General features: G+C 24.0%; 4 protein-coding genes across 6 annotated transcripts; 3 read left to right on the forward strand and 1 right to left on the reverse strand.

Moving 5' to 3' along the window:
* Positions 1-693: 693 nt before the first annotated feature.
* On the forward strand, positions 694-3,025 carry LOC122854697 (fatty acyl-CoA reductase wat-like). Of its 2 annotated transcripts, none has more exons than XM_044155616.1 (5): positions 694-1,025; positions 1,104-1,623; positions 1,727-1,916; positions 1,996-2,241; positions 2,352-3,025. In XM_044155616.1, exons 1-5 carry the CDS (start codon positions 780-782, stop codon positions 2,752-2,754), a joined length of 1,605 nt encoding a protein of 534 aa, XP_044011551.1. In that variant the 5' UTR covers positions 694-779; the 3' UTR covers positions 2,755-3,025. The 2 variants fall into 2 exon arrangements, with proteins under 2 accessions (XP_044011551.1, XP_044011552.1); XM_044155617.1 differs by having other exon boundaries at positions 2,339-2,451.
* Positions 3,026-4,272: 1,247 nt separating this feature from the next.
* LOC122854698 (fatty acyl-CoA reductase wat-like) lies at positions 4,273-6,604 on the forward strand. Its single transcript, XM_044155618.1, has 5 exons — positions 4,273-4,616; positions 4,703-5,222; positions 5,317-5,506; positions 5,582-5,827; positions 5,907-6,604. The coding sequence occupies exons 1-5, from the start codon at positions 4,371-4,373 to the stop codon at positions 6,304-6,306; spliced, it is 1,602 nt and encodes a 533-aa protein (XP_044011553.1). The 5' UTR covers positions 4,273-4,370; the 3' UTR covers positions 6,307-6,604.
* An 823-nt stretch (positions 6,605-7,427) lies between these two features.
* LOC122854696 (fatty acyl-CoA reductase wat-like) lies at positions 7,428-9,683 on the forward strand. 2 transcript variants are annotated; one of them, XM_044155614.1, is made up of 5 exons: positions 7,428-7,866; positions 7,943-8,462; positions 8,533-8,728; positions 8,787-9,032; positions 9,102-9,683. In XM_044155614.1, the coding sequence occupies exons 1-5, from the start codon at positions 7,621-7,623 to the stop codon at positions 9,499-9,501; spliced, it is 1,608 nt and encodes a 535-aa protein (XP_044011549.1). In that variant the 5' UTR covers positions 7,428-7,620; the 3' UTR covers positions 9,502-9,683. The 2 variants fall into 2 exon arrangements, with proteins under 2 accessions (XP_044011549.1, XP_044011550.1); XM_044155615.1 differs by having other exon boundaries at positions 7,447-7,866; positions 7,943-8,426; positions 9,102-9,661.
* Positions 9,684-9,722: 39 nt separating this feature from the next.
* On the reverse strand, positions 9,723-12,377 carry LOC122854685 (ATP-dependent RNA helicase DHX33). Its single transcript, XM_044155590.1, has 5 exons — positions 11,935-12,377; positions 11,175-11,792; positions 10,329-11,111; positions 9,978-10,254; positions 9,723-9,896 (listed from the first exon to the last, which is right to left on the reverse strand). The coding sequence occupies exons 1-5, from the start codon at positions 12,168-12,170 to the stop codon at positions 9,723-9,725; spliced, it is 2,088 nt and encodes a 695-aa protein (XP_044011525.1). The 5' UTR covers positions 12,171-12,377.
* Between the last annotated feature and the right edge of the window lie 437 nt (positions 12,378-12,814).

Raw genomic sequence — 12,814 nt, forward strand, 5'->3', positions numbered from 1 at the left:
CTTCTTTTATTATTATTATAATTTTTTTAAGCAAATAACAAATTAATTTGAAGATTAATTGTTTATTTTTATACATTTCTTGTTCGATCAAACAGCTGCATTATTATTATAACTAAAATATATTAATAAATTAAAAAATATTAAATTATATATAGTTTTTCAATTGTATTGAGAGCATATTAAAATTATAAAAGTTTAGCAGGTATTATTACATTATAATTAATTTATAAATTCCAATGAATACTTAAGAGGTCATAGAATCATCACGTTTATCACAACAATGACGTTTATTTTCATTATGGATAAATCAAAATAAAGCAGCTTTGACACTGGCATTCATTATTATAAAAAAATGATACAATGACCTATTAAATATATTATCATGATAATTTCCTGATTTTTGAATATTTTTCATACATTTGAAATAGTAAATTAAAATTTATTAATATTTGATGAATATTAATAGATAATATATCTATATGTATACTAATGCAATAAAAAAACAGCAAAAAAATTATTATTCGAATAAATATACATTGTAATACTGACACTTTTCACACGAAAATTCATTCGATAGATTATAACAATGAAACTTTATTAACGAACGGTTGTTGCATCACAAAAATTGCTGTATATATGAACTGTGTATATATAAAAGACAGTAAAGTTATTGATTGACAAATCAAAAAAAAATTTTAACGTAATCAGAAGACATTCAACCGGACAGAAAAAAATTCAATATTATTTCCTTAAATTTATAGCATAAATTAATTGCAAAAATGGACGAAATTTATGATAAAATATCAGATCCTGATTTGTGGGGTGTGGATGATAATGAAGTTAGTAAAATACAAAATTTTTATGCAAACAAAACAATTTTTTTTACTGGATGTACTGGTTTTTTTGGTAAAAGTATTATTGAAAAATTATTACGTGCATGTCCAAAATTGAAGAAAATCTATTTATTTGTACGACCAAAAAAACTATCAGCTAAAGAAAGAATTGAAAAATATTTCAATGATACCGTAAGTAATAAATATATATATAATATTTCTTTTTCATTATTAACTATTTTATATTTTGTTCAATATAATTATTTAAAGGTATTCGATAAACTTCGTGAACTACAACCAAAATTCACATCAAAAGTCGTTATTATTGAAGGAAATTTGGAGAGTCCAAATTTGGGTTTATCAGATGATGATAAAAATATTATAATAAATGAAGCATCAATATTTATTCACAATGCATCAAATGTTAAATTTGATTTACGAGTATCACAATCTCTCAATTGCAATGTTATTGGTACAAAAAATATGCTTGATTTAGCAACTCAATGTAAACATCTTGAAGTATTTGTTTACGTGTCAACAGCTTACTCTCATTGTTATCAACAACACATTTATGAAAAATGTTATCCACCACCATGTGATATGAATATGATTTATGATCTTATTGATAATGATCGTGCTCATACAAATGGTTTATCTAAAACTGCAATAACAGAACTAATAGCACCATGGCGAAACATATATACTTTTGGTAAAGCCATGGCTGAGAACTTGGTTGAACAGTATGCTACAAAAAGTGATTTCTATTGTACAATATTTAGACCATCAATGAGTAAGCAATATTAAATAACAATATAAAATTATATTTTTAATTTTATCCTTTCATTATTTAGATAAATAACTAACTAAAAATTTATTTCTTTTATCAATTTTAGTAATGCTAAGTTATCAGGAGCCAAGCCCTGGATGGACCAATGGAAACTTAAATGGACCAAGTTCTATATTTACTGCTGTTGGTCTTGGAATATTTCATATTATACCTAAGAGGCATAGTCCAACTGATATGGTACCTGTCGACATGTGTACGAATGCTCTAATTTCAACAACTTGGGCAGCTGTGAATGAGTAAGAAAAAATTTCTTCTAACAATAATAAATTAGAAATCACATCTATGATTATATTTATATTATTTTTTATAATTTAGATTCAAATCAGATCAAGTTTTTGTATATAATTATGGAAGTTCAGTCGTTAATCCTATAAATGGAAAGCAATTTGAACATTTATCAGGATTTAGAGGTGCTGATTTTCCATCAAGTAAAATGATTGGTCCACATTTTCTACACTCAACAAATTGGTATTCATTATTTTTAATAGGGACAATAATATTACTTGTAATTCCTGGTATCATTGCTGACATTGTTTTATTATTATGTGGAAAAAAACCTCTGTAAGTATATTTATAGATAAAAATTGATAACACAAATAATAATATATTAATAATCCATTTTTTTTTTTTCAATTATTCATTTTATTTAATAATTCAGTTTTTTTCAATAGAGCAATAAAGGTGGCTCGTAGAGTAATACCAGTGGTTCCAGATTTACTTTATTTTTCATTTTTCAATAATTGGCGAATTCATGTTCATGAAACAACAAAAGTTTGGGATAAAATGAATAAACGTGACAATGAATTATTTTTCAATGATTTAAGAAAATTCGATTGGGGAATATATTGTTTTTCTTATTGGTCAGGTACTAGAAAGTATGTTCTCAAAGATCCAATATCAACACTTGATCAGGGTTTAAAACGTCACTATTATCTTCAAAATGGTTGGAATATATTTTGTATTGCTTTTGTTCTTTTAATTTTATATATTTTTTCAAATTATTTTTCATTGTTATTAATACCATTTTGTAATCTTATTAAATTATCGAATGTTTACATCACAAATATTCAATAATTTAATAGATTCTAAGCATAAAAAAATTCAAATATTAACATTTTCGATATAATTATTATATTACTGCAAGCTAAAAAAAAAATCAAAATGGATAAGAAGTTAATTTGAGTTATATAATTAAAAGTATAAATATATTTAAAAATTGATATATACCTATCTGCATTATAAGGAGGCAAATAAGCCATAAGCTTGTTTTTTTTTATATTTAATTTAAGTTAAATTATTATATATACTAAATTGTTTTTTTGGAAATAAAAATATATATTTTTTTGATATTACTGATTTATTCATTTAATCAAGGTCAATTGAGAATTACGAAACAGAGCAAAACTTAATGTTATTATTAGCAAATGCATATAATAACATAAATAATTTATTTCTTTTTTTTTTTTATATTAAAAAACCACATGTGTCAAAAATAAAACTTGTTATTTGCTATGAGTTTGAATAATGAGATTTTATTTATCCAAATTAAACTGATACTTTCAATTATAAATTTAAATTATATCACAATAAGGTGATAATAATTAAATAAAAAATCAGTGACGTATTTTGTGATTTTTTTATTATACATTTTTATATATGTTTATGTATTATTCGAATTTCCAAAATATTTGTATTTTCGTGATTTTTAAAGTTTTGGAATCACATATAATTGAGGTATGATTTTGAAAAAAAGCATATATTTAAAGCACTTTTAATTGAAAATAAAATAATACATAAAGTTATAAAAATTAAAGAACATAAAATGTTTTCTCCAATGAGCGATAGCAATTATTTAAATAAAAAAAATTAATAATAAAAGAAAAATGAAATTTTACTTGCTGATGTATGTATTTTCGTTATTTTTTTTTTAACTGAATTTTATTATTGAAGTTATTAAATTTAAAAAATTATAATGTTATTGCCATTTAAAAATATTCAATGATGACAATCAACAATAAAACTAAATCTTTATAAAAAAAAAATAAAACACTTTTTTGTAGGAAAATAGGTAACTTAATGATTAATAAATTATTAATAATAATCAAAAGCAGTAACAAAGTTGTGTTATATTATATCTACTATTAATATAGGGGGTCATGCTACGTAATGATCACAAAATAATAACATTTTTTTTTTTTTTCCGTTGAGACATTGTTGTATGTCTTTTGCTTACATTGATCTGGAAATCGTGACACGATGACCTACCGAATATATTATCATAATATTTTACTGACATTAAAACGGTTGTCATACATTTGAAATAGTAAATTTGAATTTATTAATATTTAATAAATATTAATAGATAATATATCTATATATACTAAGGTAATTGAAAATCAGGAGAAAGATTATTATTAAAAAAAATACATTGTAATACAGACACTTTTCACACGAAAATTTTAATTATATTGCATGAAAATTCCTTCAATAATAAACAATGAAACTTTTTTAAAAAACGGTTGTTGCAATACAAAAATTGTTGTATGAACTGTGTTGATATATAAAGCAGTAAAATTATTAATCGACAGATCGTATAAAAACTTTAACGTGATCATAGAACATTCAACCAGACAGAATAAATAAAAATAATTTCAATATTATTTTCTTATATTCATAGCATTGAATCTAAAATGGATGAAATTTATGATAAAATATCAGATCCTGATTTGTGGGGTGTTGATGATCGTGAAGTTAGTGAAATACAAAATTTTTATGCAAATAAAACAATTTTTTTTACTGGATGTACTGGTTTTTTTGGTAAAAGTATTATTGAAAAATTATTACGTGCGTGTCCAAAATTAAAAAAAATATATTTATTTGTACGGCCAAAAAAATTATCAGCTAAAGAAAGAATTGAAAAATATTTTAATGATACCGTAAGTAATAAATAAATATAGATATATACTATTTCATTTCCATTATGAATACTATTTAATATTTTGTTTAATTTAATTATTTAAAGACATTCGATAAACTTCGTGAACTACAACCAAAATTTACATCAAAAGTCGTTATTATTGAAGGAAACTTGGAGAGTCTAAATTTGGGTTTATCTGATGATGATAAAAATATTATAATAAATGAAGCATCAATATTTATTCACAATGCATCAAATGTTAAATTTGATTTACGAATATCACAATCTCTCAATTGCAATGTTATTGGTACAAAAAATATGCTTGATTTAGCAACTCAATGTAAACGTCTTGAAGTATTTGTTTACGTCTCAACAGCTTATTCTCATTGTTATGAAAAACATATTTATGAAAAATGTTATCCACCACCATGTAATATGAATATGATTTATGATCTCATTGATAATGATCGTGCTCATACAAATGGATTATCTAAAACTGCAATAACAGAGTTAACAGCACCATGGCCCAATATATATGCATTTGGTAAAGCAATGGCTGAGAGCTTAGTTGAACAGTATGCTAAAAAAAGTGATTTCTATTGTACAATATTTAGACCATCAATTAGTAAGCAATATTGTATATTATATTTTTAATTTTATTTTTTTATTATTTAGAAACATAACTATAATTAAAAATTTATTTCTTTTATTAATTGAAGTAATGCCAAGCTATCAAGAGCCAAGCCCTGGATGGACTGATGGAAATCTCAATGGACCAAATACTATATTCACAGCTGTTGGTCTTGGAATACTTCATATTGGACCTAAAATTTACAGTCCATTTGACATGGTACCCGTTGACATGTGTACAAATGCTTTACTTTCAACAACTTGGGCAACTGTGATGAAGTTAGTTTAGTTTAAAAATAAAAATGAAATTCATTAATTAACATGAAACATTAATAATACTATTCTTTTATTTAGGGATAATTCAGATCAAGTTTTTGTATATAATTATGGAAGTTCAGTCGTTAATCCTATAAATGCAGAGCGATTTGGACATTTATCATATGTTGGTGGTGTTGATTATCCATCAAGTAAAATGATAGGTCCACATTTTGTTTACACAACAAACTGGCTATCATTATTTTTTATAGGAACAATAATATTTCTTGTAATTCCTGGTATCATTGCTGACATTGTTTTATTATTATGTGGAAAAAAACCTTTGTAAGTATAATGATAGATAATAAAGTAATAACACAAATAATAATATATTATATTAATAATAATCAATTTTTTTCAATAGAGTAATAAAGGTGGCCCGTAGAGCAATACCATTGATTCCAGATTTGCTTCATTTTTCATATTTAAATAGTTGGCGAATTCATGTTCATGAAACAACAAAAGTTTGGGATAAAATGAATAAACGTGACAATGAATTATTTTTCAATGATTTAAGAAAATTCGATTGGGGAATATATTGTTGTTACTATTGGTTTGGTATTAGAAAATATGTTCTCAAAGATCCAATATCAACAGTCGATCAGGGTTTAAAACGCTTCTTCTATCTTCAAAATGGTTGGAATATATTTTGTATTGGTTTTGTTTTTTTAATTTTATATATTTTTTCAAATTATTTTTCATTGTTATTAATTCCATTTTGTAATCTTATAAAATTATTGAATATTTACATCACAAATATTTAATAATTTAAAAGATAAAGCATAAAAAAATTCAAATATCAACACTTTTGACATAATTATTATATTACTGCGAGCTAAAGAAAAAATCAAAACGAATAAGAATTAATTGTGAATATAATATAATTAAAAGTATAAATATATTTTAAGATTGATATATACATGTATATGCATAATACGAATCAGGCAAATAAGCCGAAAGCTTGTGTTTTTTGGAAATAAAAATATATATTTTTGTGATATTACTGATTTATTTTTTTAATCAACATCAATTGAAAATTACAAAACAAAGCAAAACTTTATGTTATTAGGGAGCAAAAGCAAATAATAACATAAATAATTTCTTTTTTTTTTATATTGAAAAACCACATGTGTCAAAAACAAAACTTGTTCTTTGCTATGAGTTTAAATAAAGAGATTTTATTTATTCAAATTGAACTGATATTTTCAATTATAAATTTAAATTGTATCATGATAAGGTAATAATAATCAAATAAAAAATCAGTGACGTATTTTGTGATTTTTTTATTATACATTTTAATATATTTAAATAAAAAAATCAATAATAAAAGAAAAATGAACACTTACTTGCTTATATATGTTTTTTGTTTATTCAAAATAATGTTTATTAGCATATAAAAATATTCAATGATGTCAGTCAATAATTAAAACTAAATTTTTACAAAAAAAAAAAAGACACAACTTCATTGTAATAGAATAAAAACTTAATAATGAATCATTCAAAACAGCGACACAATTGTGATATCTACTGTGTCATAGTGATTATCACAATATAATGACAATTTTTTTTTCCTTCATACATTGTAGTCCGTCTCTTGCGTTCATTAATCAACACACTTATTCTGAAAATCATGACACAATGACCTATCGAATATATTATCATGATATTTTCACAATATTGAAATATTCATCAAGTATTTGAAATGATAATTTTTGATTTATTTTTGTTCATTGTATATATTAGACATTAACATAATATATGTATATATATATATATGTTATAATGTGATTGAAAATTATAAAAAAATATTAGCATACTTTTTTCACACGGTAAATTTGATTTATTGAAATTAGAATTGTTTGAGCACAATAATTCAATAATCAACATTATAACTGTTTTTCGAAAACAGTCATATTAATATATATTGTTGTATGAACTGTGTTGATATATAGAAGACAGTCAAATTATTGGCTGATAAATCACATTTAAATTTTGATAATAAGACAATTGGCCGAACAGAGTATCTTACAAAAATCCAAATTATTTTATATAATTAATAGCATAAAATAATTGATAAAATGGATGAAATTTATGATAAAATATCAGATCCTGATTTGTGGGGAGTGGATGATAGTGAAGTTAGTGAAATACAAAATTTTTATGCGAATAAAACAATTTTTTTTACTGGATGTACTGGTTTTTTTGGTAAAAGTATTATTGAAAAATTATTACGTGCATGTCCAAAATTAAAAAAAATTTATTTATTTGTACGACCAAAAAAATTATCATCTAAAGAAAGAATTGAAAAATATTTTAATGATACGGTAAGTAATAAATATATATACTATTTTATTTTCATTATTAACTATTTTATATTTTGTTTAATATAATTATTTAAAGATATTCGATAAAATTCGTGAACTACAACCAAAATTTACATCAAAAGTCGTTATTATTGAAGGAAATTTGGAGAGTCCAAATTTGGGTTTATCAGATGATGATAAAAATATTATAATAAATGAAGCATCAATATTTATTCACAATGCATCAAATGTTAAATTTGATATACGAGTATCACAATCTCTCAATTGCAATGTTATTGGTACAAAAAATATGCTTGATTTAGCAACTCAATGTAAACATCTTGAAGTATTTGTTTACGTGTCAACAGCTTTTTCTCATTGTTATGAAAAACATATTTATGAAAAATGTTATCCACCACCATGTGATATGAATATGATTTATGATCTCATTGATAATGATCGTGCTCATACAAATGGTTTATCTAAAACTGCAATAACAGAATTAACAGCACCTTGGCCCAATATATATGCATTTAGTAAAGCGATGGCAGAGAACTTAGTTGAACAGTATGCTAAAAAAAGTGATTTTTATTGTACAATATTTAGACCATCAATTAGTAAGCAATAACAATATTATTTCATAAAATATCAAAATGATTGTGTAAATTTTTGCCTTTTTTTTTCAAGTTTTGCCAAGTTTTCAAGAGCCTACTTCCGGATGGACTGACGGAAATTTAAATGGACCAGTTGTAATAAGTATTGGTACTGGCCTTGGATTACTCCATCTTGGACCTAGTCCGCTAAACAATTCATTGGACATGGTACCTGTCGATATGTGTACGAATGCTCTAATTTCAACAACATGGGCAACTGTTACCGATAAGTAATGAAAATCATTAATTAATATGAAACATTATTAATGCTATATTTTTTTTATTTAGAAATAAATCGGATCAAGTTTCTGTGTATAATTATGCAAGTTCAGTCGTTAATCCAATCAGTTTAATTCAACTTGGTGAGTTAGGCTATGCTCAAGGAATTGATTTTCCATCTAACAAAATGGTTGGTCCACTTTATTTTTGCTCGACAAATTGGTATACATTATTTTTCATAGGATCAATATTTTTACTTTTAATTCCTGGTATCATTGGTGATATTGTATTATTATTATGTGGAAAAAAACCTCTGTAAGTTTCATTACAAATATTATTACAATAATGAAAATAATAATTTAATTTTTTCTTTTATTCAAATAGAGCTTTGAGTGTGGCTCGTAGAGCAATACCATTGATTCCAGATATACTTTATTTTTCACTTTTAAATAATTGGCGAATTCATGTTCATGAAACAACAAAAGTTTGGGATAAAATGAATAAACGTGACAGTGAATTATTTTTTAATGATTTAAGAAAACTTGATTGGAGTATATTCTGCTGTTACTATTGGCCGAGTTGTAGAAAATATATTCTCAAAGAACCATTATCAACACTTAAGCAAGCAAAAAAACGTTTTTTTATTCTTCAAAGCGCTGGAAAAATATTTGTCATTGGTGTTATTTGTTTAATTTTATATATATTTTCTAATTATTTATCATTGCTATTAATTCCATTTATAAATCTTATAAAATTATTGAATTTTTTTATTACAAAAAATTAATTTAATTTAACATTTATTAAATTAATAAAACTGTCAATAATGCCTTTAATAAAATTTTTATTATAATTGTATGTATATAATTTATAAAAGTTTTAATAACACGTGCATCAAAAACACATGTTTATTTTTGTATAAAAATATTGACAAAAAAAAGAAAATATAATTATACATCTTCAATAAAATATAGCAAATATTTATACAATGTAAAGAATAATAAAATATTAATTACTAGATGATGATGATGATTTAGACATAAGCCAGGAATTTTCAATAACTGATAAATTACGAAGATAACATTTACCAGTAACAACAACTTCAGTAAATAAAATAAGAGGTGGACGAAGTGTATGAAGACTTGATGATGGATGAATTGCAACTGGACATCTTGTTGAAACCTATTAAAATAATTAATTATAATTATATTAAAAAATTAATCTTGTTAAAGTTATGTATAAATAAAAAAATAAAAAACTTACAGTTATGTAAGAATTATCACGTTGTATTTCAGCTAAATTATCAGATAGACCTTCAAGTAGAGCTCGTCTAAGAGGCTCAGTATTATTACCACAACTTGAAATTTCTAAATTAGCTTTAGTAGCAAGTGTTTCTAATTGTCGTCTTACATCAATTGCATACTCTAAATTTCTATGATGTATTGAATTTTCATTACACCACATTTTTTTTTGTGTTACATTTAAATAACTACGATAAACATTTAACATTGTAACATGATCACCATCTGGAGATGCAAATCTAATCAAAGAAATAAACAGGTAAATTATATGTATTATTAATTAGATGAATGACAAAAAATATAATGATAATACCTTGCTTTAGCTGCATGTGCTTGTTCACGTTTACCTGGATGTTCAGTAAATATTGATTCACCAGATAATAAAGCAATAACAGTTAATGCTTCATCAAGACATTTGTATTCAACAGATGCCATTAATACTTTAGTAAAACGTGGATCAAGAGGAAAACGTGACATTGTTTTACCAATTTTTGTTAATATTGGTGGTGTATTTTCAATAGCACCAAGTTTTTTTAATGATGTAATAGCAATATCAATTGATTCTTTTGGTGGTTTATCAATAAAATCAAATGTTGTTATATCAATACCAATTGTTAATAATTGTAATGCAACACCAGCTAATGAACAACGTTGAATTTCAGGAATTGGCATTTCTTTCATTTTATCAAAATCAATTTTAGTAAATGTACGATAACAATTACCAGCACGTTCACGACCAGCACGTCCAGTACGTTGCCAAGCTTGTGCTTTTGATATTTTTTCAACTTTTAATACATCAAGACCAGTTGTTGGATGATGTGTTCTTGATTTAACAACACCAGTATCAATTATATGACAAATACCTCCAATTGTAACAGATGTTTCAGCAACATTTGTTGCAATAACAAGTTTACGTAAACCAGCTGATGATGGTTTAAATGCTTCTAATTGTTGATGATTTGGTAATGCTGAATAAAGTGGAAATATTTTTAAATTTGGATAACCTTTTCCTTCAAGTTGTTTATTAACTTGTCTTGCACTTGTAACAGCAGCTTCAATTTCTTCTTGACCAGTTAAAAATATTAATATATCCTCACTGTAAATAATAATTTATTATTTAAAATAAAAATACAAAATAAAATAAATCAATAAAACTTACTTTGCTGGTGATTCACGATGTATTTGAAAAGCAGTTACAAGTGATGAAAATACATAATCATCTTGTTTTTTAATTGAATGATATATATTTACTGGAAATTGTCTACCCTCTAAATAAATAACTGGTGCTTGAAAATATTTATGAAATTTATCAACATCCATTGTTGCTGACATAATAATTAATTTTAATGGTGTTAAATTTTTTTTTTTACGTAAATTTTGTGCTCTTCTAGCAACACCAAGTAATACATCTGTTTGTACTGATCTTTCATGTGCTTCATCAAGTATAATAACTGAATAATTTGTTAAACATTCATTATTCATAGCTTCACGTACCATCATACCATCAGTTAAATATTTAATTCTTGTTTGTGAACTTGTAACATCTTCAAATCTAACACAATAACCAACTAATTTACCAATTTGTACATTTTGTTCTTGTGATACTCTTTTTGCAATTGATACTGCAGCAACTCTACGTGGTTGTGTTATACCAATACGTCCAGAACAACCAACAATACCAAATTTTAATAATAATTGTGGTATTTGAGTTGTTTTACCACTACCAGTTTCACCAATAACAATTAAACTATCATTTTCACGTATTTTTTCCATCAATCTAGATTAAGAAAAATTAAAAATAATAATAATTATTCAGTTATTTTTATACTCAAATTACCTATAGAAATCATTTTCACATTTATTTTGAGGTTGTGTTTCATTTTATTATTTTGTATTTATTTAATAGAAAAATTAAATACCTTTTACGATGCAAATATACTGGTAATGATTCTCTTTGTTGTTGAATAGTCAGTGTATTTTTATCTGTATTATCTTTTTTAATATTATTATTACCGTCATCATCATGTTTTAATTTTTTATTATTTGTACCATCTTTAAAAATTACTGGTGTTGGTCTTTTTGTTGTTACTTTTGAAAATACTTTTGAACTTCCCATAAGATTATACTTTGATTCATCATGATCATAAACACCCATGATTATTTTTATTTAAATATCTCTATTGATATTTATTTTTATAAAATATATTGCAACAAGTTTTGACCTAGGACAGTAATTTTTTTTTTATTCGCAAGTTGACCCCAGCAACACACTCTTTAACACGTGTTTAGAAAATTTCAACAGCTGTTCAATACACATACGCACACACTTGCAAATGATATTTTTTTTTTTTTATTAAATGTCATTAAATGGCGGGTAAAAGGGCTGAGTGTTTAAAAATGTTTAAACTTTTTCAATAATAGAAAATTAGGTATTAATAAAACAAAAAAAATAGAGTCATTTTGAAACTTTAAACAATTTAATTAATTTTTCATTACTTATAATTAACATATAATTTATTTTTTTCATCAAATCAGATTAATACATTTGTGTTATTAATTATCCAATAAATTGGAATGTTTTTTAAAGCTTTTTATTATTATTTATTTTCAAATTTTAAATATTGACATATTTAGTTGTAAAAACACAAACTAACATGACAAATATTTAACACTGAAATTATATTTATATATAATTTTGAATTTTACGATTAATAAACTAACATAATTATTATTAATATTGTGCGTCACATTTTAAACAATTTTTAAATGACATAATTATTTAAATATTATGACTTTTAC

This window comes from Aphidius gifuensis, linkage group LG4 (genome assembly GCF_014905175.1).
Source record: "Aphidius gifuensis isolate YNYX2018 linkage group LG4, ASM1490517v1, whole genome shotgun sequence".
NCBI classification, from domain to species: Eukaryota; Metazoa; Arthropoda; class Insecta; order Hymenoptera; family Braconidae; genus Aphidius; species Aphidius gifuensis.